The following is a 27,099-nucleotide window of genomic DNA, read 5'->3' on the forward strand; positions in this document are numbered from 1 at the left end:
TGGGAAAACTGGGACTGAAGATAATTGTAGAATTTGAGATGTCGTGCTACAGATGAATGTTGAAAATCAGGTGAACCGATAAGGTAAGGAATGAGGTGGTCCTACACAGAATCTGAGGAAAAAAAGAGTATGTGGAAAAGACTGACCAGAAGGGGGACACGGTGATAGGTCTATTAAGACATCAGGCAATGACTTCCATGGTAGTAGGGGGAGCTGCAGAGTGCTAAAGCTCTATACGAAGGCAGAGATTGGGATACATCCAGCAAATAATTGAGGATGTAGGTTGCAAGTGCTACTTCTTGGGAGATGACGAGGTTGGCACTGGAGAGGTTTGTGGCATGGTGCATCAAACCAGTCAGAAGACTGTGCCCCCCCCCCCCCCCCCCCCAAAAAAAAAAAAACTATAGGGGATCCAGTGTTAGGTGGGGTGTAACAGAGCGTTCTAAGATGTGTTATCACCTAAGGAAGAAGGAATAAAATGCCTTCCTTCTGAATTTTTAAAATTGAGCTACCAAAGGATTTTTCTGATTATAGTGTGGAATCTGATGCTGGTAATTTACTAGAGGAATCAAACTGCAAGATGACTGATGACTCTAAGAAAAAAAGATCAGTGTCTCTTGTGCTGGTTGTGGTGCATATGTGAAATACTTAGTATGCATTTAGGTGCTAAACCAGATCAAGAAATTCCTGTGGCAGAATAAAAGAAATGCATTCATGAAACACGCGAGGCATTGATTTTTGAGAATATATAGCCATCCTGAGAAAGTTGTATACTGAATTTTGGCATATAATTTTGGTGATGGCGTGTCGAAGTAGATTTAGTAGTTTGTGCTGTGCTGTAAACTGTGTATGTCAGTTATTTAAATCACATACTGCAAATGTAAATCATTGAACGAATGTATGATACTGAGTTAAAAAGACAGATATTGGACCACCCAGGTTCTAAATATCTCCAAACAATTCCTGAAACTTCATATGCATGTAACATGGATGCCTAGGTCATTAGGATCATTGTGAACAGTTCTTTTCCCATCAAGAAAAAGTTTAAAAAAACACCTGAAATGTATATCAAATTATTATTTGAAATGTATTTTGAGATTGAGTTCTACTCAACCACTATCAACATATCCCTTGCTCAATCAGTGTCAACATACATCTTTAAGGAATGGTGAAAATATTTTAGAATTTAAGAAAATGAAGTACTTGAGATTCATTTGTTGTGACAACTTCATTAACAAATATTTCAGCGATACCTCAAAAGTATGACTACAGCGGAACCTCTGTCATCTGTGCTGCTGGTCAGATAATGTAATAAAAAAAGTTTGTTTTCACAGTCATCCTCCGCAGCAAGCACAGAAATATTTGCTTTGTAAATAAAAACTGCCTTTTCCTGCTGCACTGTACTTTTTTCCGCAGACACGTTTTACATTTTTCACTTTAAGCCATCTGTGGGATAGGTTTTAACGTTTTTGGTTGGCATCTGCATTACCACTTATATGGTCATGTGCTGGAAGTTGCTCTATGGCACTATTTCCAAAACAGAAGCTGAACTTTTTTCTTCCAATTTTCATCTTGTTTGCCCTTATTGTTTGATGTATGTGTGGAGACACATAGGGAACTCACAGTAGTTACGTCTTGAAAAGACAGTTTTTGATCAAATATCTGTAACTAGTGACGGAAGACTTGTTGTGCATCACAACAGTAAGGGCAAACAAGAGGAAAAAGGAAGAAAAAGTTCAGAACATAAAAACGTGCTTATGTTTTGGAGACAAAACGGTAGACTAACCTCCAGCATGTGACCAAATGAGAAGAAATGCAGATGCCAACCAAAAACGCAAAGAAATAACCCACTGATGAAGCCTTAGAAAAAGGTGAAATGTATCTGGGAGAAAAAGTGGTTTTTATTCACAAAACAAATTGTTTTAAAAAAGTTCTCCCCCCTTCTCTTTCTCTCTTTCTTGGCTGTTTCAGTCTTGAATAGTGTGATTTTCTCCTGTTGACTGACAGGCAGCCAATAATCTGTTAAAGTTGAATAGTTTTAAGTTTCCTTTGCCACTCATTTGAGAGCTATCTTGTCCACTGAGCTGCTTCTAGCTGTATCTGAGGGTTTTGTACTTTCGTTTGAGTCTATTACAACTCTTAGTTACATAGCATTGGAATCTCCTAACCTATCCTTAATTTCTGCCAGTAGATTGATCGTAACTGCTGTGATTGATGAGTAGGCCAAAGTTAATTTCACCTGCAAGTGCTATAGGGAACTAAATTATGATCATATCAGGAAGCTGTAAGGCAGGTGCCTGATTTAGCAAGAGTTGACAGCACCAGGGGAGGATATGAAGTGGTTTCCAGTTTTGAGGACCTTACATAATCAGTTGGGTAGAAATCAAATAATAGAAAACTACTCTGCAATGAGTTCTTATTTCTTTGTATTTCTCAACTGTTGCATACCAGTTGACTGCTGGATATCGTGGTCATTGAGTGCCTTACTTGTTTAACTTAGTTACATTGATTTCATTTTGTTTATCTAGTCGAAATTGGGTTATTTACACTTTACTCTATCAGTAAAAAGATAATCTTAATTGAGACATAAAATTATTAATGAGAAATGAGAGTATGTTTCAAAAGATTGATGTCTGATAACATATTTTAAGTTAAACTAAATTGTTTGGAATGCCTTCAAGAGGATGTGACAATGCACATTGAAACAGTAAGAGTATAAAACAGAACATAATTTTGCTGTGGATAACAGAACATGTCATCAGTTTAGGTAGCAAGGCAGTTACCAGAAAGCACGCGCAAACCAATGCGCAAGTGCAATAAGTTGTGAAGGTATCATTTGCCAAAGCAACATACATTAATGATTAAATAATGCCAACTTGATATCTTTGTAGCATTGTTTATTTTTTTTAAATGGAAATAAAATCCACCATGTAGCTATTTTTTTTTTTTTGTGTGTGTGTGTGTGTGTGTGTGTGTGTGTGTGTGTGTGTGTGTGTGTGTGTGTGTGTGTGTGTGTGTGTGTGTGTGAAGAACTTTGATATAAAGAATTGCGCGCGCGCGTTTTACCCATCTTCTTCATCCACCACATATGTGTTAAGTTCTCTTTATTTTGCACCTGAATGTGTGATGGATATAGCTTCATTGCCTGTATTGACTATGCTTCTTTTCTCCTCTCCATATTCCTTCACACAGAAATTGTTTTCCAGTCTTTTGTTGACTCTTATGTAAATGAAGAACTTTGATATAAAGAATTGCTTTTTTCAGCATTTGTTGTTGCTGTAAATTTTCTTTTGACTGAGATCACTGAAGTTCCAATGTTTCCCCTTTTAAATTTTGTTTTGTGTTATTATTATTATTACATAGTACATCTTTTTATTTGCTAAAGTATTGTGTTCTCAAAGATAGTGACAAAAAGTATGCTTATTGTTTTAATTATGACACTGCTTTTTAATGACTGTTAAGCACTTCAGTCCAAATTAGAAAACTAATGTTGTAATGGTAGATTCTATGGTTTACTGGCTGAAAACTGGTGTCCAAATGAGATGTTAATTGGTGCAACATACTTGAACACCTGCACTTCAGTATGGCTGCTTGTTTATATAGATGAAAGATAAGGTATGCCAATTGCAGGAATAGGTTTACTTAAATGACTTCTATTTTTGATGACTCATTGACTTAAGTGCATAGATGAATTTTGTCTGTGAACCCTACAGTCATAAACATACCACTTGAGAGCTTGAAAGTTGACCTTAATAATTTGCTATTTAATGAAATGATTGTTCATTTAATGTCTCATTGTTACTCTTCCTAGGTATTAAACTTTTACAGATTGAAGACAAGCTCAGAACATTACGAAATGTATTTTGAATTGTATGTCTTACTTTATTTTTTTACCAGGTAATATGGTGGAGTGGAACAATCAGCTCTTCTGCTGCAAAACAGATCTAGTATATCAGCATCAAAAAGCTGCAGGCATATCTGCAAACAGCCCTTGCAGAAGTCAGTCGCATAACTGTCAGCAGTGTATAATTAAACTGAGCTAAGCCTAATACAGATGTCCTCAAGGCAAAGCCTAACTCGGAGCAAGTTGAAATGTTTATCACTTAAGTCTTCATCAAACATTGTACTGTGTACATGTTGTTTTTGTTTTGCTGGCTTGTCTTTTCAGCACTGTGCCAATCATATTCATGTATAAACCTTTCTCCTTTATTGTATCTTAACACAAAAATCAATTTCCCTCCACTTTTTTTACCCCCCCCCCCTCCTTTTTCTTAACAAGATCAGCACATGTTCATATGGATGCAGACTCAAAAAATACAACCTTCTCATTTCCTGTCTTTACTAATGACCACAACTGCCCTTAAATCAGGCGCACACGGTAAAAGTATGCTCAGGGTGCCTGTTACGGGGCAACATAAGTGTTTATCTACTCTGTCCTGCTGTACAAACATGTTACCTAGCCTTGGCTTAAATGAATTAAACAATGTGCATTTAAACTGAATGAATGTTGATCTGCTAAGCATCAAAGAGATTATTACTTTTTATTCTCAAAATTGGTTTTGATTAATTTCTTTTTAACCTATTTTATATGCAGGTCTTCCCCACGTCCCAGAACTCTGATAGAGCGGCATGGTTCTCCAGCTGGTTTCCAGATGGATGCACAACACCACGAATTCCATATCAGCAGCAATCATTGTAACAGTGTCTATTCTGATGACAATATGCGTACATTTAGGGAAGCAATAACTTTCGCTAGTGAGTATATGATCTTTATACTATCTCTTCATCATCTTAACATTTTGTTCCTGGTTTTCTTAAAAAAAAAAAAAAAAAATACATAAGTTTTCATCCGTGACCATCTGGTGACAATATTGGAGGATGAGTTTTTGCCATAAAATAGAAGAAAGCATTTATTTATCATTTGGCACCAGATTGATAAGTACATACAAAAGTTTGAGGTACCACCAATGATTGGCAGTCACAACTTTGAAAGTCTCTTCAGAGAGATAGTTCTCTACCTGGAGGGGGCTGAAGAAAAATGCATGGGTTGTCAAGAGGGCACATTGGTTAAGAAATTGGCAACACTGTTGGGATGGTCAGGCATCAGATCTCTCCATTTCCATTATTGTTTAGACATTGCACAGTTTTTGAAAGTCACGTTAGGTAAATGCAAGGATGATTGCTGGAAAGAGTGTGTGGCCATTTCTTTTCCATTGTTGTCCAACTGAACTTGAGCTTAAGGAGAGTTGGAACGTCCTATCCTGACACTTAAGTTTAGTGACTTAGCTTCTCTGTATTTCAGGAATCTCTGTAGCCAGTGACAAGAAACTTGTACAGGACATTAAACTGTATGTTCTGAGTCTACTGAACTACAATAATTGCATTTCAGCCACTGCTTTCGGAAATACAATTTGTTAAATACACGGTTAAAATACGGTGTACTTTTTGTACATTATCCTAAGTAATGTTAATTATACATAACATTATGTTCTTCTTTTAGTTCAGCAGACTTAGGATATCTATGTTATTACTCCCTGAAAATTTGAATACTCTACTCTTAAGTGGTTTCAGAGATTTAGGGAAAAATGCAACAGAAAATGCAGATGTTCAGTAACAGCTTCTAAAGTTTCAAAGACTGTAACTCACTTAATATATGCTTAATTTTTTGTTTTTAGTCACTCAGTATCACCCTGCACCATACTGTATATTGTCCTCTTGATTTTTTTCCCCAAGTTTCTTCTTCTTCTTCTTCTTCTTCTTCTTTCTGGACACCTTAGTGGCCAACTGTGCTGCATACTCCTCTTTATCAATGCGAACCTTGTCTATCTGTTTTAGGTCTGTGATGCAGTTTGCTCCAGGATTAATTCCCATATGATGTAGCTCTTTCACCCTGCCAATGTTGTCATCATTAAAAGCAATAACAACTTTACTTGCCCCCCACTTTTAGTGTCTTTATTCTAACAAAAACATTGTATGGTAAGAGAGCCCTTATAAGATTATTGAACGATTCATTGGGATTTTGAGTCTGACCATGCAGACACTTCTTCAATAATTCAGGATTTGACCAGGTCTCTGTAAAGAAGTTTTATGATATCCATGACTGCTGCTGGGACGGAATGTTTATGGCTGTATGAACTGTTTGAGTACTGGGCATTACAGTAATTGCACCGTGAATCGGGTCTGGGAGGGCAAAGGTGGTGCACTGGTTTTTCATCAGTCGACAGTCTGTGGAAGAAGGTAGCCCATACGGCCTGCTTGATTTTCAACAAGTCCTCAGTATTATGTCTAATGGCCATCCCATAACACTGCTGTAGTTACATCAATCATCTTGTCTCTCAGCCTGCCTATTATGGTGTTATGGGAGATTCCATGGTGACTCGTGTTGCATTTTGAAATCAGTGTTTTATTATGTTATCAATCTGTAAACCCATATTTTCTTTTGTAAATCGTTATTATAAATTGTGTTATTCAGGCAAAGATCTTGAAGTGTTATTTAAACAGCGAAGAGCATTAAAATTAAAGAACAAGAATGTAATTTTTGTTTTAACTGACGTTACAAATTTGGGACATCCTATTCCTAATGTGCATTTTAGGTCAAAATGTGTCCTCAGACTATTAGGAGTATGGATCTGGTTTTTATCACAGAAAATGCTTATTAGGTTGGCATTCAAATGACAGTCACAATTTTTAAAAATATTTATATCATGTGAAATATTGTAATATACTGAAAAGGGCATGTGGCTCAATGTTACGCAACTCATGTTACTACTTCTTGTTGGAAAAGCTTATTTCCTACAAGCAGAGAAATGAATATATGACATGTACCAAATAAGATAAACTTAACATTAACATTTCACTTTCCAAACACCATGAAAAATTATAAGAGCATCACATCTGGGAAAATGAACTTTAAATTCAATTAAGTCAGAGAACTGAAAATATCCTCTTGCATTGACAACATCAAGTGGATTAATTTTCTTTATAATTTCATCGCATTTTCTGGGCCATTTCCAATAGTGCACAGCACACTCCATTGCACTGATTAAGAAAGAATTTCCGAAAACTGCACATACTTCTCCAGCATTGAATTTACTGTCATGTTCTGCTTTGTACCAGTCTCCAATTTTCACACTTTCTATAGTTTCTTCAGTATGATGATCTGCAGCAGCAAAATTCTTTGGAGACAGCAGATATGTTTGTAGTACTTCTTTCTGGTAGTGAAAGCAGTGAATGCTTTTTTATGTTTAGTACTAATGGTGCTGAAGAAAATATTTGAGCCATATTAAGTTTTACGTTGATTCCTTGAATTTCATCAATAGACACATGAAAAACCTGCATAGTTGTGATACTTGCAGCTACCTGAGTGAAAGTTGATGCATTACCTATTATGAATTTTCACTTTTTTTTACTGTATTCCTCCACTAGCCATTTTGCAATTGCACAAATTCCATCTATGGCTTCTTTACCATGAGATGTAGCAAATAAGTTCCAATAGATTTCCACTTTATGGAATATAGAAATTTAAGTACAGCAGCAGTAACATATTTGTTTTTAAATTGTGAGCCAGGTCCATCTGAGTAGATTGAAACTACCTTCACATTTTCAGGTATAGTTGACAGTACCTTGCTAATGTAAGCAATTGCAGTTTGCAAGCCATAGTTTTATCCAGAGCACTATGTGACTTACACAGTGATGAACTTGCTTTACTAGATTGCTGACCTTGGATTTTATGTTGCCTATGTTTTCTAACTCCCTCCCTATTTTTAGCTCTTCCTTCTTCTAATAACAGGCCTTGCTTATGTTGACTCAACTGTAGAAACTTTTTTCTGCTTCTGCTGGCTTTTTCAAGCTTCTTCCAGATGCTTCTTCTTAAATTCTTCATATTTTCCTTCACTCTTTAACTTTTTCCTTCTCCTACACTGTCTTTCTGATGCTACTAGGACATCCTCTTCTTCCAATCTTAAAATCGTACAACTGTGACTCAGATTATGTGACTCACGTTACATATTTAATTTTCTGTTTTTACAATACTGGTTGAAATTTGGAAATTTTTAGTAGTGATATTAGTTACAGTCACACTAAGTAAATTACTGTACAAGATAACTTCATCTCTAATATCTCTCTTGGTATAAAAACTTAATTACATGAAAGTGACTCCTGTTACATGAAAGTTCATATGCTGTTGTATGATATTATTTACCCCAACCTATAATTTACCTACTTCTGTTTTATACTCTTGATGCAATACATTAGGATATGTAACAGTAATATAAATACTTATATGCTAATTCTTACCTGCCAATTAGCTGAAATAAAGGTCTAAAATCTCCAATAATTCACACTCTGAAACTTCCTGGCAGATTTAAACTGTGCGCCTGACCGAGACTCGGACTCGGGACCTTTGTCTTTCGCGGGGCAAGTGCTCTACCATCTGAGCTACCCAAGCAAGACTCACGTGCCGTCCTCATGGCTTTACTTCTGCCAGTACCTCACCTCCTAGTTTCCAGTCTGCCAGGAAGTTTCATATCGGCGCACACTCTGCTGCAGAGTGAAAATATCATTCTCAGTTAACACACTCAGCACATGAAAAAATATGGCGTTATAAAAATGGCTACAAATTATTGAGGGAAAGGAATAACGAGCCACAAACCATTGTTGCCCTACAGTAAAAAGTCCAGCCTTTACAAAAAATATATAAAAAGTATCAAATATCGTGTGTACTACTTTACGTGGAATATTCCTTACCATCAGGAAGTTTCTTGTCTCTCAAACTTTGTTTCAACTTCCTGAACCTGGTGGCCATCCTCTTCTGGACATGACCTTTACAGCACAGCAGTCCACAGCCTTCTATGTAAAAAAAAGAACTACCGCTTTTATTAGATCTTGAAGTAATGCACATAAAACATTTTAACAGTTTAAACCAGTGTAGATTATATTTAAAAAAATAAAATACTTCCCATGTGAGTGTATAAGTGATATATATATCATTTTATTTCGAAAATTGCCAATTTTATAATCAGATAAAAATCCAAAAATGTGAAAAATTTTCCATTCTAACTCCCCTTAATGTGTAATATCAGCATTGATAACAATGAAATCCTAATATTGCTTTGTACAAAGATTAAGTGAGAAGACCATCTTACCTGACTTTGTTTCTTATTCAGATAAGACAACAGAGGCTAGTTTACGAACTGATCTGTTCTCTATTTTACCATACAATGAGATGAGTTCAGTACACTTAAAAGTATTTTGTGAAACATCTGACCGGATCACTAAATTATTAGGAAGGTTATTGTAATGCAATATCTGGGTGATTGGCTCATACTGTTTTTGTGTAAGTATTGTGCCAGCCACATTTTTCTGAGTAATTATTTTAGTCTTTATTATATACATGTTGAACCAGAACTCGGGCTCTAAAATGCTATGAGCACATTTTCAATGGAAGAGAGATTTCACAGTAGCAAAGGTGGAAAAAGTGCTCATGGCTCATTTGTACGCACTTTAGAGCCCATGTTTACTGGACTTTTCTTCTTTTGATCCATATTTACACCTATCAGAATATTAAAAACAAAGTAGAAATGTGTTTCACAGTAGCTCTGAAAGTTTGTAGATAGAGTTCAGTATCACTCTGTATATCAGTTAGGATTCTAAGCACAAATTAATGTTGAGGATTCTAAGCACATATTAACATTGGCACTTTAACATTTTATACAATTGGATATGACTGGTTTGGTGATGGTTAGTTAACATTGATGTGAGCTATTGTGATTTAAAGTGAGTTTGTATTTTCTGAATTTTTAGTTTCATCAGTTAAATTACCTTTGCCTGAATGTTTTATCTAGGGGACTTACAAACACACACATGTACACACATGTGCATGCTCATTTTTTCTTCTGGATATTTCAACTGTACCAATTTGCCTGGTTTCAGCGAAATTCCTAGAGAGTTAAGTTTTCAAACTTTTTGTGTAGAGTTGATTTGCAGACATTCAGCACTTACCCACACTAGTAAGCAGCATTTAGCTGTGAAAGGTTCACTGCACCAGTGATGCTCCAGTAAAAACGAAGCACTTTTGTTTGACATAGGTTAGTAAGGCCACCATTTGTAAGAAAGTGAAGAGAGAAGAAATAAAATTGTATCATAACAACTCGTGAAAAGTATTGTTAATCCACAATTATACTCAGTTACACTGCTCGTATAAACATAGTTGATCTATGATGTAGGACAAGACAGATTGCTACTTCCTGTGAAGAAGACGTGTCAAGTTGAAGACAGGCACAGTTAAGACACTTACATAAAGCTTTCAGCCGCAGCCTTCATCAGTAAAACACACACACACACACACACACACACACACACACACACACACACACACACACAAAAAAAAGCACACCTCCTGCACACATACCAATGGGCTTGGAGAATCTGCTATATTGCATGTTGTTGTTGTTGTTGTTGTCTTCAGTCCTGAGACTGGTTTGATGCAGCTCTCCACGCTACTCTATCCTGTGCAAGCTTCTTAATCTCCCAGTACATACTGCAGCCTCCATCCCTCTGAATCTGCTTAATGTATTCATCTCTTGGTCTCCCTCTATGATTTTTACCCTCCACGCTGCCCTCCAATACTAAATTGGTGATCCCTTGATGCCTCAGAACATGTCCTACCATCCGATCCCTTCTTCTAGTCAAGTTGTGCCACAAACTCCTCTTCTCCCCAATCCTATTCAGTACCTGCTCATTAGTTATGTTATCTACCCATCTAATCTTCAGCATTCTTCTGTAGCACCACATTTCGAAAGCTTCTATTCTGTTCTTGTCCAAACTTGTTATCCTCCATGTTTCACTTCCATGTTACACTCCATACATATACTTTCAGAAATGACTTCCTGACACTTAAATCTATACTCGATGTTAACAAATTTTTCTTCTTCAGAAACTCTTTCCTTGCTATTGCCAGTCTACATTTTATATCTTCTCTACTTCGACCATCATCAGTTATTTTGCTCCCCAAATAGCAAAACTCCTTTACTACTTTAAGTGTCTCATTTCCTAATCTAATTCCCTCAGCATCACCCGACTTAATTCGACTACATTCCATTATCCTTGTTTTGCTTTTATTGATGTTCATCTTATATCCTCCTTTCAAGACACTGTCCATTCCGTTCAGCTGCTCTTCCAAGTCCTTTGCTGTCTCTGACAGAATTACAATGTCATCGGCACACCTCAAAGTTTTTATTTATTCTCCATGGATTTTAATACCTACTCCGAATTTTTCTTTTGTTTCCTTCACTGCTTGCTTAATATACAGATTGAATAGCATTGGGGAGAGGCTACAACCCTGTCTCACTCCCTTCCCAACCACTGCTTCCCTTTCATGTCCCTCGACTCTTACAATTGCCATCTGGTTTCTGTACAAATTGTAAATAGCCTTTCGCTCCCTGTATTTTACCCCTGCCACCTTCAGAATTTGAAAGAGAGTAATCCAGTCAACATTGTCAAAAGCTTTCTCTAAGTCTACAAATTCTAGAAACGTCAGTTTGCCTTTCCTTAATCTATCCTCTAAGTTAAGTCGTAGGGTCAGTATTGCCTCACGTGTTCCCATATTTCTACGGAATCCAAATTGATCTTCGCCGAGGTCGGCTTCTACCAGTTTTTCCATTTGCCTGTAAAGAATTCGCGTTAGTATTTTGCAGCTGTAACTTATTAAACTGATAGTTCGGTAATTTTCACATCTGTCAACGCCTGCTTTCTTTGGGATTGTAATTATTATATTCTTCTTGAAGTCTGAGGGTATTTCGCCTGTCTCATACATTTTGCTTACCAGATGGTAGAGTTTTGTCAGGACTGGCTCTCCCAAGGCTGTCAGTAGTTCTAATGGAATGTTGTCTACTCCCGGGGCCTTGTTTCCACTTAGGTCTTTCAGTGCTCTATCAAACTCTTCACGCAGTATCACATCTCCCATTTAATCTTCATCTACATCCTCTTCCATTTCTATAACATTGCCCTCAAGCACATCGCCCTTGTATAGACCCTCTATATACTCCTTCCACCTTTCTGCTTTCCCTTCTTTGCTTAGAACTGGGTTTCCATCTGAGCTCTTGATATTCATACAAGTGGTTCTCTCTTCTCCAAAGGTCTCTTTAATTTTCCTGTAGGCAGTATCTATCTTACCCCCTAGTGAGATAAGCCTCTACATCGTTACATTTGTCCTCTAGCCATCCCTGCTTAGCCATTTTGCACTTCCTGTCGATCTCATTTTTGAGACGTTTGTATTCCTCTTTGCCTACTTCATTTACTGCATTTTTATATTTTCTCCTTTCATCAATTAAATTCAATATTTTTTCTGTCACCCAAGGATTTCTACTAGCCGTAGTCTTTTTACCTACTTGATCGTCTGCTGCCCTCACTACTTCATCCCTCAAAGCTACCCATTCTTCTTCTACTGTATTTCTTTCCCCCAGTCCTGTCAATTGTTCCCTTATGCTCTTCCTGGAACTCTGTACAACCTCTGGTTCTTTTAGTTTATCCAGGTCCCATCTCCTTAAATTCCCACCTTTTTGCAGTTTCTTCAGTTTTAATCTACAGTCCATAACCAATAAATTGTGGTCAGAGTCCACATCTGCCCCTGGAAATGTCTTACAATTTAAAACCTGGTTCCTAAATCTGTCTTACCATTATATAATCTATCTGAAACCTGTCAGTATCTCCAGGCTTCTTCCATGTATACAACCTTCTTTTCACATGTACATTTAAAAAGGTGTTGCTGATTAAATGAAAGCAATGTTGGAACAAAAGTTTGTTTTTTGTGTTTTTGTGGTAGTGTCTGAAAACAGGACAGTGACATGCATAAGAACAGAAAGTACCACACCTGGCTCTGCTGTTTACTGCATGAAACAGTTATGTCAAACACTCACAGAATGACTTAATAGTTCTAGAAGAAAATATTTCAGAATGAATTGACATCTTGTATGGACCAGTTTCATTAATTCAGTATGCTAATAGAGACAGCTATACAGCATGGAGACGTTTAAGTCACCTAAGCAATGATTCAACTGACCACTTAACATCACTGTTGTGTCGGTAGCTAGATGGCCAATAAATACAACCAGACATCTAGAAAAGGGAACACATTAATATGTTTGTTTATACTATGTACACTTGGTAGTTGAGCTGCACATAACTTTGAATGCTGTAATTTCTTCTCTGTCGCAGAGTTATACACTCCTGGAAATTGAAATAAGAACACCGTGAATTCATTGTCCCAGGAAGGGGAAACTTTATTGACACATTCCTGGGGTCAGATACATCACATGATCACACTGACAGAACCACAGGCACATAGACACAGGCAACAGAGCATGCACACTGTCGGCACTAGTACAGTGTATATCCACCTTTCGCAGCAATGCAGGCTGCTATTCTCCCATGGAGACGATCGTAGAGATGCTGGATGTAGTCCTGTGGAACGGCTTGCCATGCCATTTCCACCTGGCGCCTCAGTTGGACCAGCGTTCGGGATGGACGTGCAGACCGCGTGAGACGACGCTTCATCCAGTCCCAAACATGCTCAATGGGGGACAGATCTGGAGAGCTTGCTGGCCAGGGTAGTTGACTTACGCCTTCTAGAGCACGTTGGGTGGCACGGGATACATGCGGACGTGCATTGTCCTGTTGGAACAGCAAGTTCCCTTGCCGGTCTAGGAATGGTAGAACGATGGGTTCGATGACGGTTTGGATGTACCGTGCACTATTCAGTGTCCCCTCGACGATCACCAGTGGTGTACGGCCAGTGTAAGAGATCGCTCCCCACACCATGATGCCGGGTGTTGGCCCTGTGTGCCTCGGTCGTATGCAGTCCTGATTGTGGCGCTCACCTGCACGGCGCCATACACGCATACGACCATCATTGGCACCAAGGCAGAAGCGACTCTCATCGCTGAAGACGACACGTCTCCATTCGTCCGTCCATGCACGCCTGTTGCGACACCACTGGAGGCGGGCTGCACGATGTTGGGGCGTGAGCGGAAGACGGCCTAACGGTGTGCGGGACCGTAGCCCAGCTTCATGGAGATGGTTGCGAATGGTCCTCGCCGATACCCCAGGAGCAACAGTGTCCCTAATTTGCTGGGAAGTGGCGGTGCGGTCCCCTACGGCACTGCGTAGGATCCTACGGTCTTGGCGTGCATCCGTGCGTCGCTGCGGTCCGGTCCCAGGTTGACGGGCACGTGCACCTTCCGCCGACCACTGGCGACAACATCGATGTACTGTGGAGACCTCACGCCCCACGTGTTGAGCAATTCGGCGGTACGTCCACCCGGCCTCCCGCATGCCCACTATACGCCCTCGCTCAAAGTCCGTCAACTGCACATACGGTTCACGTCCACGCTGTCGCGGCATGCTACCAGTGTTAAAGACTGCGATGGAGCTCCGTATGCCACGGCAAACTGGCTGACACTGACGGCGGCGGTGCACAAATGCTGCGCAGCTAGCGCCATTCGACGGCCAACACCGCGGTTCCTGGTGTGTCCGCTGTGCCGTGCGTGTGATCATTGCTTGTACAGCCCTCTCGCAGTGTCCGGAGCAAGTATGGTGGGTCTGACACACCGGTGTCAATGTGTTCTTTTTTCCATTTCCAGGAGTGTATATGATAATAGTAATGTTCTTCATCAAACCAAATAGTCTGCAATGCTGGTACACGTCACTGAATAATAATGTTTAGTAGCATTGTGCTACTATACTACCACAAAGAGGATCTGTGTAGTATTTTGAATTAAGTTGAAATCTTTTGACGTGTTATTGGTTTGAGTTAATTGCAAATTAAATATTCTGTCTGTGACTGATTTAGGTGTAATAAATTCTTTGTGCAAGTGTAAGGAAACTGATAACTTGAACCTAATGGTTCACAGAATTAAGAATATCTTGTCAAGATATATTTTGGTGGATGTCATAGTACGAAAGTAGTTTCGTTACAGCAGAAAAGTTTAGAGTCTATGTTGTGTGTGCTAAAGAATCTGGTCTCTCTGTTGAAGTGACAGATCTTGACAGCACTGAAACCTTAAATAGTCTTTATTCTTCTCGCATTAGATGCACTGGAGTTTGTCATTGTGAAATGATGGTATCTTAATGAGAAACGATTGGTAGTTTTATAGATTTCTGTAATTAAAGACGAGAATAATTGGACTTTTGTAGTAGTTGTGATCATGACCAGGCTCATCCACCAAATCGGTTAACATTAATTTCTAAAGGACCTAAGCGATGCTGTAATGCTGTTCATGTGAAATTAAGGGATTGTTGAAAATTGGTAAGTAAATGTACCTTCTGTTTAAGAATCTTCTTCTTTATTTTATAGACAGCACTTTCCCACTACAGACATTTAAAAGTAATTAACCTCTAATCAATATTATGGCCTGAACTTTCCCAAGATAAGAATTTATGTAATTGCGGCCCTTAACAAGATATTGCGATATTAAAACTCTGTCAAACAACCTGACTATTTCGTATACTGGTTTGATTACAAGGGAATGCTGGTCACAGCCATAAGATTAACATAGGTAAAATGAATGTCTGAATACTGAAGATTCTAGCAGGTGAAGAGTGTTGCTTATTGTTTGTTAAAAAAAATTAACAAGTTTCTGAGTATTTTCTTGCCCAGCCCAGTCTAGAGTCCTTGGATGCAGCCAGTAGAACCCAGTCATCTCGCTGTTGGGATGTTACTCTAGCGTCTTGGTGCTGGATTCCATTGATGTATGATCTGTGCTTTAAAATCCAGTGTCCATTTGTTTCATAAAACCCGGCGCTTAGTCATGTTTCCAAAACAGATACTAGGCCTGGTGTGGTGACTGCCCCATTTGCTACACGGTTACTGCTGTGCAGCACCCCTACTGTTGAGCTCTATCTTGGCTGCATAGTCCACTGTAGTCTGTTATTGTATCCCACATGTCATTATAATTGTGGCTACCAGCCCATGGCTGCTAACACAGTACTCCGCGGTGCTTTGTCACTACTTTTCCTTATTTTTGTTAAAGACTAATAATTTTCCAACCAAAGACTGGGTTGTGGCACTACAAATCAGACATGCACAAAAAATACCACACTAATAAGTTCATTTATACTATGTATACTAGTAACTGAGTTTCACATAACTTTTAATACTATAGGTTTGTCTGTGGTGTAGTGTATGCAGTGATAGTAATGTTCTTCATAGACTCAGATAATCTTGAATGCTGACACACTTCTGTAAGTATCTGGATATTGGTAATGTTTAGTAGCATCATCCGACATTTGATGTGTTGTGTCCGGAGATGCACTGTGCCTGGTTACCCTCGTCGTCGTCGTCGTCATTGTCATCATTTTTGACAGTCGCTAGATTGGATTGTGAAAAAATTGGACTGTGTAAAACTTGGGACTTTGTATGGGCACTGGTGATCACACTGTTGAGTGTTCCAAAAGCAAACATCACCACCTTGCCTGGTGGTACACTGCCAGGAGATTTGAAAGTGCAACGTCTTGCTTAACATTGTGTGGCGCACCTGGTGTAGTTGAAGAAGATGCCTTCAATACCTCATTTACATCACTGTCAACCAAATAGCATGTTGGCTACTGACAACCTGACCAGGGACTTCCTCACCAGCTTCATTGCCATTCTTCTGCTGAATAATAGGTTCTGTGTTGACTTCAAAGAGCAGCACAGCTGGAGGTTATTGAAGAATGATCTCAGTCAAGGAAATGTACTGGCCCGAGTCCTGTTCAGTACATATACAAATTACTAATGTGTAGCACCCAATATCAGGAGTTTCTTGTATGTTTTTGATGTCACTTGTCCCACAGAGCGCGTTTTTGAATCTGTGTGAAACCCTCTTTGCTAATGTGTTTGAAGGAATGTCAAGATGCTACAGTCAAAACTGTCTTGAACCAATCCATATATAAGTATTAATTAAAAGTAAATTAAAGGTGGTCATGTTAGGAGCTGAACCGGAAGAATGTGATACTCCAAAATACCAAGGACTGACACTCCACATTTCTCTTACCTACATCTACGTACATAAAGCAGCAAGCCACTGTACAGTGTGTGACGGAGGGTATTCTGTACCACTACTAATCATATCCTTTCCTATTCTATTCACAAATAGAGTGAGGGGGAAAAAACTGTCTGTACGCCTCCAAATGAGCTATTATTTCTTGATCTTATCTTCGTGACCCTTATGCAAAATTTATTTTTGTGACAGTGGGATCATTCTGCAGTCAGTTTTCAATGCTGGCTCTCTGAGTTTTTCTCAGTAAAGTTCCTCGAAAAGAAGGTTGCCTTCCCTCCAGGGATTCCCATTTGAGTTGCTGAAGCATCTCTATACCGTATTTACTCGAATCTAAGCCGCACTTTTTTTCCGGTTTTTGTAATCCAAAAAACCGCCTGTGGCTTAGAATAGAGTGCAAAGTAAATGGAAGGTCCGTAAAATTTTGGTAGGTGCCGCCACAACTAATTTCTGCCGTCGAAAATATGTAGCGCTACATAGGCATGCTTTGCAGGCACAAAGGTAAATACTGGTGCCAAAACCTCTGCATCAGTAAATAAATTAAAAAAAGGTAGAAGACGAGCTTTTTTCTCTGCCCCGAGTTTCTACCACTGCATTTTCATACATTATCCAACGAAGTAAATACAAATTCCGTATTGTTCATCTTCGGATGTAGCAGCCTTCCAATGTACTACGAAAATCCGACTGGCAAGACTGTTTGGTATGTAGGTCAATATGGCCAACTCTACATTCTGAATTTTTTCCTACCTGTGACAAGAGATGGTTGCCAATAGGAACTTTCATGAATTGTGAATCACATGCAATATTCTCTTGACCATAAGAATAATACGAATATAAACATTTTGCCACGTATTCTTTTTTGTTTGCTGCTATCTCCTTTAAATCCTGTCTGCCTAATAAACCACGAAACTAAAGTGAGACAACAGCAAACGCGGAAGAATATACATATTATGCCATGTTTATATTTGTATTATTCTTGCGCCGAATAGTGATACAGTCAGGAATGAAGCACGACAGCTGACTAGATTTTTAAATCTAAGATGACTCTAATTTCTGTGCAGAATGTAATGTACTGAAGCGGCATCTGCAAAGATTTTCAAACGGGGAAAAATTTTCGCTAAACTCTCCTTCACAACATCTTCTGTCACACACAGTCTATTATTTGGTTCTTGTTGATCATTATCAAAGAAAGCAGCAGTGTAAGTAACAACAAATAGCAGTCTCTTGCCATTGTTTCGCTAATGAGATGATTCCTCGCTTTTTTTTTTTTTTAAAATTGGAAGCGGCGGTAGCGCACACAAAAGCAAGCCATGCTGCGAGCGGCGACAGGTCGTAAACACTCATTATCAGAATGCGACAAACAATGCTTCACACAGTACAATAATGGATTTTCAGCTTAGAGTGACGTAAACACCTATAACAGAGAACGGCACTTATCAGATCAACGAAAAATAAGCAATCAGTTCAAACTAGATGAAGCATGTGAAAAAGGAAGGGTACCCGTATAAATAAGGATGGAGCGCCTGACGCATAACAATGGCTACCTGGTAAAGCTTAACTGCTAAGCTTACGACTCTAACCAAAGTATTGTAGCTTTATCGTCATTCATTCGATCTAAATTGTGTCTCATACTTCAATGGACCAACTTTGTTTAGATTTGGAGGTGCGGCCTAAAACTTTTCTCTCCCCTTGAATTTCGAGTCTCATTTTTCAGGTGCGGCTTAGATTCGAGTAAATACGATAATACTTACTTATTGTTCGAACCTCCTGTTAACAAATCTAGCAGCCTGCCTCTGAACTCCTTTGGTGTCGTCCTTTAATATGCGCTGGTGCAAATGCCAGATACTGAGCTGTACTCAAGAATAGGTCACACTAGCATCCCATATGTGGCCTCCTTTTACAGATGAACCAAATTTTCCCAAAATTAACCCAATACACTGGAATTGACCACTCACCTTCCCTACCACAGTCCTCACATGCTCGTTCCATTTCACATTGCTGTGCAACATTAAGCTCAGATATTTAAACAATGTGAGTGTCAAACAGGACATTAATAATGCTGTATCAGAACACAAAGGGTTTGTTTCTCCTACCTATTTACATTTTTCTACATTTAGAGCTAGCTGCCATTCATCACACTAACTAGAAATTTTGTCTAAGTCGTATTTTATATTACAGTCATTAAACATGATGACACCTTCCCATACACCACAGGATCATCAGCAAACAACCACTGATTCCTGACCACCATGTGTGCCACCTCATTTATGGAAGTCGAAAGTAATAGCAATCCTATGATACTTCCCTGTAAAAGCAGTACATAAACACCAAAGTGGAAAGTTACAGTCAGGAACGGTGTTATCATAAAGTGGACTGTTACATAATGGGGTAGTAAAGTTGAAACATTTTGAACTTCTGCAGTGGCACTGTGTTGTTTCACTGCAGAGTTCCTGTCCTGTGGGTTGTAACGAAACTTGCACCAAATACATGGACTCCTCAGTGATGTGTGCAGACTTAATGATGGGCTGTTTAAAACCTACACCAAGTGTTTGGCTTCACTGCCTGGCAGGAATAGCTCCACCTTACATAAGAAAAGCAATAGCTACAAACAAGGAAAGGAAGAAGATGGAACATGGAGTAACTCGTCCATTAAATGAACTTGAAGTGCACATGCAAAGACTGAAACCCAGGAAGAGCTTCCTCAGAACATAAGGTCTACTCTGAACCACAGATGAAATAGCCAGGTTACATTTGTAGAAAGCTAAGATCCCCTTAGCCCTGGTAGGAAAAGTGCATCTACAACTCTGCTGCCTGGTTACAGCCAGCCCTTGAATATATAGAACAAGCAGGTCCAGGTTAATATGGCAAGGTCAGGCTGTGTCAAAAAATTACAGTGTGCAGTATGATTGAGGAGACAGTACAACGTATACTTCAGTATTAACTGTGTCTGAACTTCTGCGTGGAAGATAACTTTTAACAGGCCTCAGAGAATTCACTAGAAGTGGCAAGATTTTGGTCAAATTTTATTTATGATCATATACTCATTATCTGTGGAAATGTGTGTATTCCTGCTACAAGAATAATAAAAATGAGGTTAATAACCTTGTTATAATGTGCCATGTAACAACAATAAACAATGGTTACAAAAACTTATGATCACTAACTATATACAAGGTGTGTTCTTTAAGTAAGGCCCGTTTTGTTATAGACACTAGTAGTTCACGCGCATATCGCAATAGGCGCATGCGTCGTGTATCGCCATGCCTCGGGAACAACTGTGCTAAATTTCAGCTCTGTAGCTAACCTGTACGGTTCTGTTCTGTGCTTTCAAAATGTTTAAGACTATCAACTTGCCTGCCACGTGTCAGGTTCGCTCAGTGATACGGTTTTTATCAGCAAGGAACCTGTCTGCTGCAGAAATTCATTGAGTTGCGAAGTGTACGGTGATACTGTTATGAGTGAAAGCGAAGTGCATAAGATAATTCAAAGATAGCAGTGCCAACATCCATGAGGAGGACCGCCCCGGTCGCACTTCTTTGATTAGATGATTTGGTGGCTTCAGTTGAAGTGAGGATTCATGAGAACGGGTGCTTCACAATAACAGGTCTCTCAAAAGAATTTCTTGACGTGTGAAAATCAGTGCTTTGCAACATTGTTTCTGATTACCTAAAGTTTAGGAAACTGTGCTCCTCTTGGGTCCCGAAACTCCTAACAGAGGACCACAACAACCAAAGATTTGAGTGTGTGATGAAGTTCTCACGAAGAAGGTGACAGCTTCTTGAGTCAGATCATAACTGGATACGAAACGTTGGTTTCACCTATCATTCCCAAATTGAAGCGACAGAGCATGGAGTGGACACACACACACACACACACACACACACACACACACGCGCGCGCACACACACAGGCCTGTAAAGGTTAAGGCGAGACAGACTCCATCCCAGCGCAAAATCATGGTGTTGGTGTTTTGGGATAGACACAGTGTTTAGTTGGCAGACTTCATGCAACAAGGAACCACTATCAACGCAGAAGCATACTGCCAAACCCAGAGAAAGCTACGCAGAGCGATCCTAAGCAGAATACGTGGCATGCAGACAAAGGGAATTGTCCTTCTCCATGACAATGCAAGACCTCACACTGCAGCTCAGACCCGCGATTTATTGGACAGTTTTGGCTGGGAAGTTTTAGACCCCCACTGTACAGTCCTGATCTTGTGCTGAGCGATTACCATCTATTCCTCCACCTCAAACAACACCTCAGTGGCAACTGTTACAATGATGTCGACGAGAAAACGGCTGAGAACTCATGGCTATCAGAGCAGGCGGCAAGTTTTTATGAAGAGGTTATTTTAAAATTGGTTGAGAGGTATGATACGTATTTGAACAAACTTGGCAACTATGTCAAAAAATAGAGTGAACTATATACTTTCTGAAAATTTACTTTTTTGAAATAACCTTTCATTGTGTACTTACGTTCAAATGGACCTTACTTAAGAAACACACTTCGTACAAGTAGCAAGTCCTAAAGCTATGCTATAGTACTGATTCCTTATTTAGATACCTACCTTTTTCTTAATACTGCTTGTGTTGGCTGAGCAGTGTTTGTTTTCTTAGACCACTGTGGGCACTGTGCAAAATATGTTCCTAAATCTGGCGGCGGCGGCGGTGGTGGTGGTGGTGCCGCCTCCGCCCTGTGCCTTTGGCTTTGTTGCCAGAGTAAAGAAACATTCAGAACTTCCATAGGTATAAGGATCATTCTAATGGGGCCCATACAGGAATTCTTTCAATCCACCTTACAGTGTAACCTACATGTCTGGTTCAGATTCGTTGTTGATTTTTATCTACGGCAAGGACAGCATCTGCTCTTCCTTTAAACATCTACTCCCAAATCCACTACATCTGGCGCTTCTCATCTCAGTGACTGTCCTTCCCAGAGGTATATATTCCTCTTGCTGGTACTTCTATAAAACCATGGTCCATACAATTGTACTAAAAAAGAGCACATACATTTTTTGAAGATAGCAGTCAGTGTCCTCAGTGGCCTTCGTACCTGTGTGGGATAAATGTGCAGTAGGTAGTGAGCTATCTGAATTTATTGTTAACAATGTGTTCTCCAGACCCACTTTTGTTTTTCAAAACCTGCCTTTGGCTATCAATTTACACGACCTGTTCTCCCATTGCTTAAACCACATCTGACATAACAGTAGCAGTAAGTTTAGAAAATTGAGGCTTTCATGGCAATTTTATGACAAATAAGGAACTAACTGGCAGTTTGACAGTATGTTTAGAAATTTAAAACACTACCCTGCCTTGCTAGTACAATAAAAAAAAGTATCCTGCAAAGTTTCCTACCCTTTACCCCACAACCATGAAAATCGGCCAGTAAGAAGAATTGTTCTTTATCACACTGATGTTGAGTTTCTCAACTATGTCCCTTGTCAGAGCTTAAACTACCTTTTATTTTACACTGACATGAATAATATCCTGTTCAAAATTCAATCTGTTGCCCATATTGGTACTCCTATCACCGAACCAACTTCCCCAATTTTGTAGTCCATCCTTCTGTACTTCCAGTCCTACTTCTGCACCTGAAAACCTACAGTTCATGGTGAATAGCTGTTATAAAACTTGTGATATATACTAGGTTCGTCTTCATCTAGATGAACATACATACTCCATAAGCCACAACCAAGTGAAGTGGCGAACGGTTAGCGCACTGAACTTGCACATGGGTTGACGGTAGAAACCTTTGTCTGGCCATCCTGATTTAGGTTTCCTGTGGCTTCCTTAAATCACTTCTGGAAAATGCTGGGATGGTTCCTCTGAAAGGGCACGGCTGACTTCCTTTCCCATCCTTCCCTAATCTGATGGGACTGATGACCTCGCTGTTCAGTCCCCTCCCCCTAACCAACCATGTCATGTTGCTTAACAGTCTTGAGCATAGATATTTCATCAATGTGACTGGGTCAAACAGTTCACTGCTAGTACTATATTCTTACATTACAGATTTGATTTTCCTACTCACCTGTAGAGGCTTTCACAGCATTAACTATATATTTGACAAAATTTCGGAGTATGGGCACATGATATGTGTTACTTTGATCTTTAAAATGTCCCATGTGGTGACAAAATAGTTGAAACTAGTAACAAATAGTCCTTTTTGATGGTGTATGTAGGAAAATGGCATTTCTGTATTTGTATGAGTTTTTAATGTTAACTTTTGAGTTGAAGTACTTTACCATGATCCTGTCTCCCATAGAGGCACATCTTTTGTAGACCATAAAAACTTCAAAATATGTGACTAAATTCTTACCCATGGTTATTGTTCTAGATCCAGCAACTGCAGCGTCTCGCCGGCAGCGTTCATCAGATCTTGGTTCATTTATAACAAATGAATTTGCCCGTCACAAACGACCAGCTCCGTCAAGTTCTCCTTTGTCTGATATAAGTATGGACTCGCCAACACACAAGCGATCAAGACTAACATAGTTACTTGAATTAGTATTTGTATCAGATATTCTCCAAAAACACCAATTTCTTGAACACTTCAGAAGAATAAAGAAGTGTGCACGTATGCCTTTGCAGCGTCAAAGCTGCTTTATACAAAACTTAAAATTTTGATTATAGTAAGAAATTTTTTAAGCAGGAGTGCTTTACTACTATAAAAGTGCAGCCAATATGTTTGTGATGTTAAGTTTGTGAAGCTTTAATCATCTAGTGCCAGAATTTTGTAATATGTCATCACCTTCAAAAGGTTGATTTTTATTTCCGTTTTACTTATGTAGTGTGTACAGTATTCTCAGGTTGAAATTTACACATAAATTATTCTCAACATTCTTTTGTTTCTGTGATTCACAACTGTAAGTTCATTCAGGGGATCTTTCTTTGTCCAGAAAGAAATTTTTCAATGGCTGGTTTCAGGTAGCTTGTGAAAAATTTCCAGGTGACAAGTTTTGGGAGTTGAGAATATAAGACTTGAACTTTAGGGGAACTGTTATTAATTTATAGAAGACATTTTGTTACACTGAAGTGATTCATTATTGAACTGTGATTATATTAATTTAAAAGCAGTGTACTCAGGTCTTTGGAAAAGTCAATAATTGGAGTATCTTCCATCATAATGAAAATACGAATTGTTGTGAAGATTTAAACATTTGTGGTAGAGATAAATTATTTATTTTTCTGCTACGGAAACCAGTTGTGTAAATCATATTTATAATCTGTTTTCTGTATTACTATTATTCTTTGCCAAAAAAGCTGAATTCACACATTTAATAAAAACAAATTGTCTTTAAAATCCCCATTGATGCCGAACTCCTTCCTCTTTGCTGAAGTCTCGAAAAGTATTTTATCTTATGTATAATTAGAGCTGTGTTATGAGAAGCACATCTGAGATCATTAATTGGAAGCATCTTGATGTGTAAAAGCATAAATTGTAATTATTGTGCTATCAGTATGTTACATATGGTATTCATTTACTGTGTTTAGTAAAGACAAGGTTCTAAAGCTGCTATGCTCCATGCCATGCCCGTGATAAATCTTGCTATTATAGCATTAAATGCTAAAATATTTGGATTGTGCCTCAATTCAGGGAAGAATAAAAGTTGCCTTACAAGCAAGTCTGTCTATGATTGTAAAGAAGAATACCATACATGATGATGATGATGGCGACAATTATTGTTACGTATAGTGATTTATTTGATTGATACGAGAATTTTGTGTGCTCTCAGTGAAATGACTGTGCCTCCTATGAGTTTCCACAATTATCAAAGAGATACTCATCAATAGGACTATATGTGAACTTCTGGAAGTATATTGTCATGGGAAACTGACATAGATGTAGTCATATATTAAGTGTCTGGATGTCAGTATTTTGCAGTCTTGCCACAGTCATAGAAAGAGTGTGCGCGCGTGCGCACAAGCACGAGAAAAAGAGCCAGAGCTTTGAAAGTGAGTGAATACTGTTTTCTGTTGTCTGTCAACCGCACAATAATTCAGTATAGGTGAGTGATTGCCTTACCATTATTCTTCATATTATTCCATCCAGGAATTTCAGTGGCTTCTTTGTTTTTGTATTAGAATCCTACATTATATTGTTACTTCACTTTCTGTTTCTGCCAGAGCACCGTTTTTGCTCCCCTGCCAATAAAGTAGCTGGGGCTGTAATCTTTAATTGATACAGGGTACATTTCTTGAAATTTTTCACCATTCCATTTGTGAAATTTTTATTTACTTGTGTTGGTGTAAATGTTCATGGCAAAAAAAGAGCACAAACATAGTTGGAGACCTGATGACTTTTCTTATGTTTGTCTTTACACATGACTGTATCCATGCTGAGTTGCAGTGTGTTTACATACTGCATGTCAGTGACCTGTCATCCCAAAAGATTTGAATTTCAAGCCACCCTACAGCACTTAAAAAGTGCAGTTATACTGTGAAGTGTGTTTTTAACATTTAGTATTGTTGTAGATATTTTATAGCAAACTGCTTTTTATATATCTGCTTCATAATTTTATAAAATTCTTCAATCTGCATTGAAGTTACTTGGTAATGATCATTTGCATCCTTATCGGTTTCTCTGATACTTTTATAGCCACAGAGTACTCTGAACTAAACTATAGATGGTGATCATGCAATTTATTTCCAATGTTCTGTTGAGTTGGTACTTATTGAACTTAAAGGTAAGTGTCCAGCGTTTAGTTTTGGGAGCTGGTTATAACTTGCTGTTGTTACATGCTTATCATACTCCTTTTTTATCTCTAGTATTGCACTCTCCACTTGTCTCAGTGAATGAAAGTAGTAGTACAGATCATCGTGTGGCTTGAGTCCCACCAGACTTTGTGCTAGCTGTTGGTTTGATAATACAGTACATTACAAGACAAAAGACAGCATTCGGCAGTGACCAGATTAAGGTTGCTTGCGTTCACACATATTCTGGTCTTTCTCACATACCTTTATCTCAGGAATAGTCTTCTGCTGAGCTAAGATGTTAGACAAGTAGACATTACAACTCTTCATAAAACAGAACGCAAGGAAAATATTGAGGCTGTATCAGTTTTTGTTAATTTATGTAAAAATCTAAGAATAGGACAGGATAGTAGCAAAATGTGTGTGTGTGTGTGTGTGTGTGTGTGTGTGTGTGTGTGTGTGTGTGTGTGTTTCACTGGATAAAGAAAATAATCATCAACTGAATAAGAGGTATAGGTCTAAACAACATATTGACACAACTGCTACATTTCTCTATTCAGAGAGCTCTCTTACATTTGTAGTGGATTTTTTCTTTCCTGGAGTTACATGAATATTTTTTGATGCCATCAGACCTGCTTTTTGTACCCACTAGGCTGAATCTGCTCTGGATCTCATCGCCACTGTGTACACCATCCAGGCAACCAGTCTTCTCCACCTTAAATTTATTAGCCCAGTTACACACTACTAATTCTTCAAATAGCATTCCTTCATGCCTTGTGAACTGTAATATATTCTCATTGTTACATGTACAAAGACTCACATTTGAAATCTCGGTTAACTCAAACGGAGCTCTCTTCATTATAATGTTTTAATATTTCTTCAAAGGACATCAGCACACCTCACTTTTTGCTAGAGTTGTGTGAGGCACCACACATTCCATTTGTGACAACCTTGTGTTTGATGCACTTGGGTGAACGGAATGACGTGCACATTTATTCTAGAACCTTAAACACAGTGACTGTCTAAACTTCTTAACTTTCCACCTATGTCTGGCAATGCAATATTTCCCCTGCAAAGCACAATAATAAAATTAATAACACAAAGCACTATTAATACCAGTGAATCTCTTTCAAACAGTGAAATATTGAAATTGTTTTATGGGGTGTTTGAGGATCTCACCAAAATTTTGAGAATTAATAAATCATTTAGTGGGTAAATTCATTGCTATTAGGACATATTCCTTTATAACCCTGTCCTTTATGAGTTTTTCATGCGAGGCAACCAGGTGGTTAAGAGAATGATTAGTTGTATACAAAGCAAATTTTGTGAAAATGTGTATTTCAGTAAACATCCAGCATGTGTGCAGACAATCTGCTTAC

General features: G+C 38.7%; 1 protein-coding gene across 1 annotated transcript in view; it reads left to right on the forward strand.

The window, feature by feature from the left end:
• LOC124776433 (telomere attrition and p53 response 1 protein) overlaps window positions 1-25,079 on the forward strand; it is a 35,409-nt gene extending 10,330 nt beyond the window's left edge. Inside the window, exons 4-5 of the mRNA XM_047251427.1 lie at window positions 4,595-4,755; window positions 23,364-25,079. Coding sequence (XP_047107383.1) covers window positions 4,595-4,755; window positions 23,364-23,521 — 319 coding nt within the window. The 3' untranslated portion in view covers window positions 23,522-25,079. The remainder of the gene's footprint in view (window positions 1-4,594; window positions 4,756-23,363) is intronic.
• Window positions 25,080-27,099: the final 2,020 nt, after the last annotated feature.

Source organism: Schistocerca piceifrons, chromosome 2 (genome assembly GCF_021461385.2).
Source record: "Schistocerca piceifrons isolate TAMUIC-IGC-003096 chromosome 2, iqSchPice1.1, whole genome shotgun sequence".
In the NCBI taxonomy this organism is placed as follows: domain Eukaryota; kingdom Metazoa; phylum Arthropoda; class Insecta; order Orthoptera; family Acrididae; genus Schistocerca; species Schistocerca piceifrons.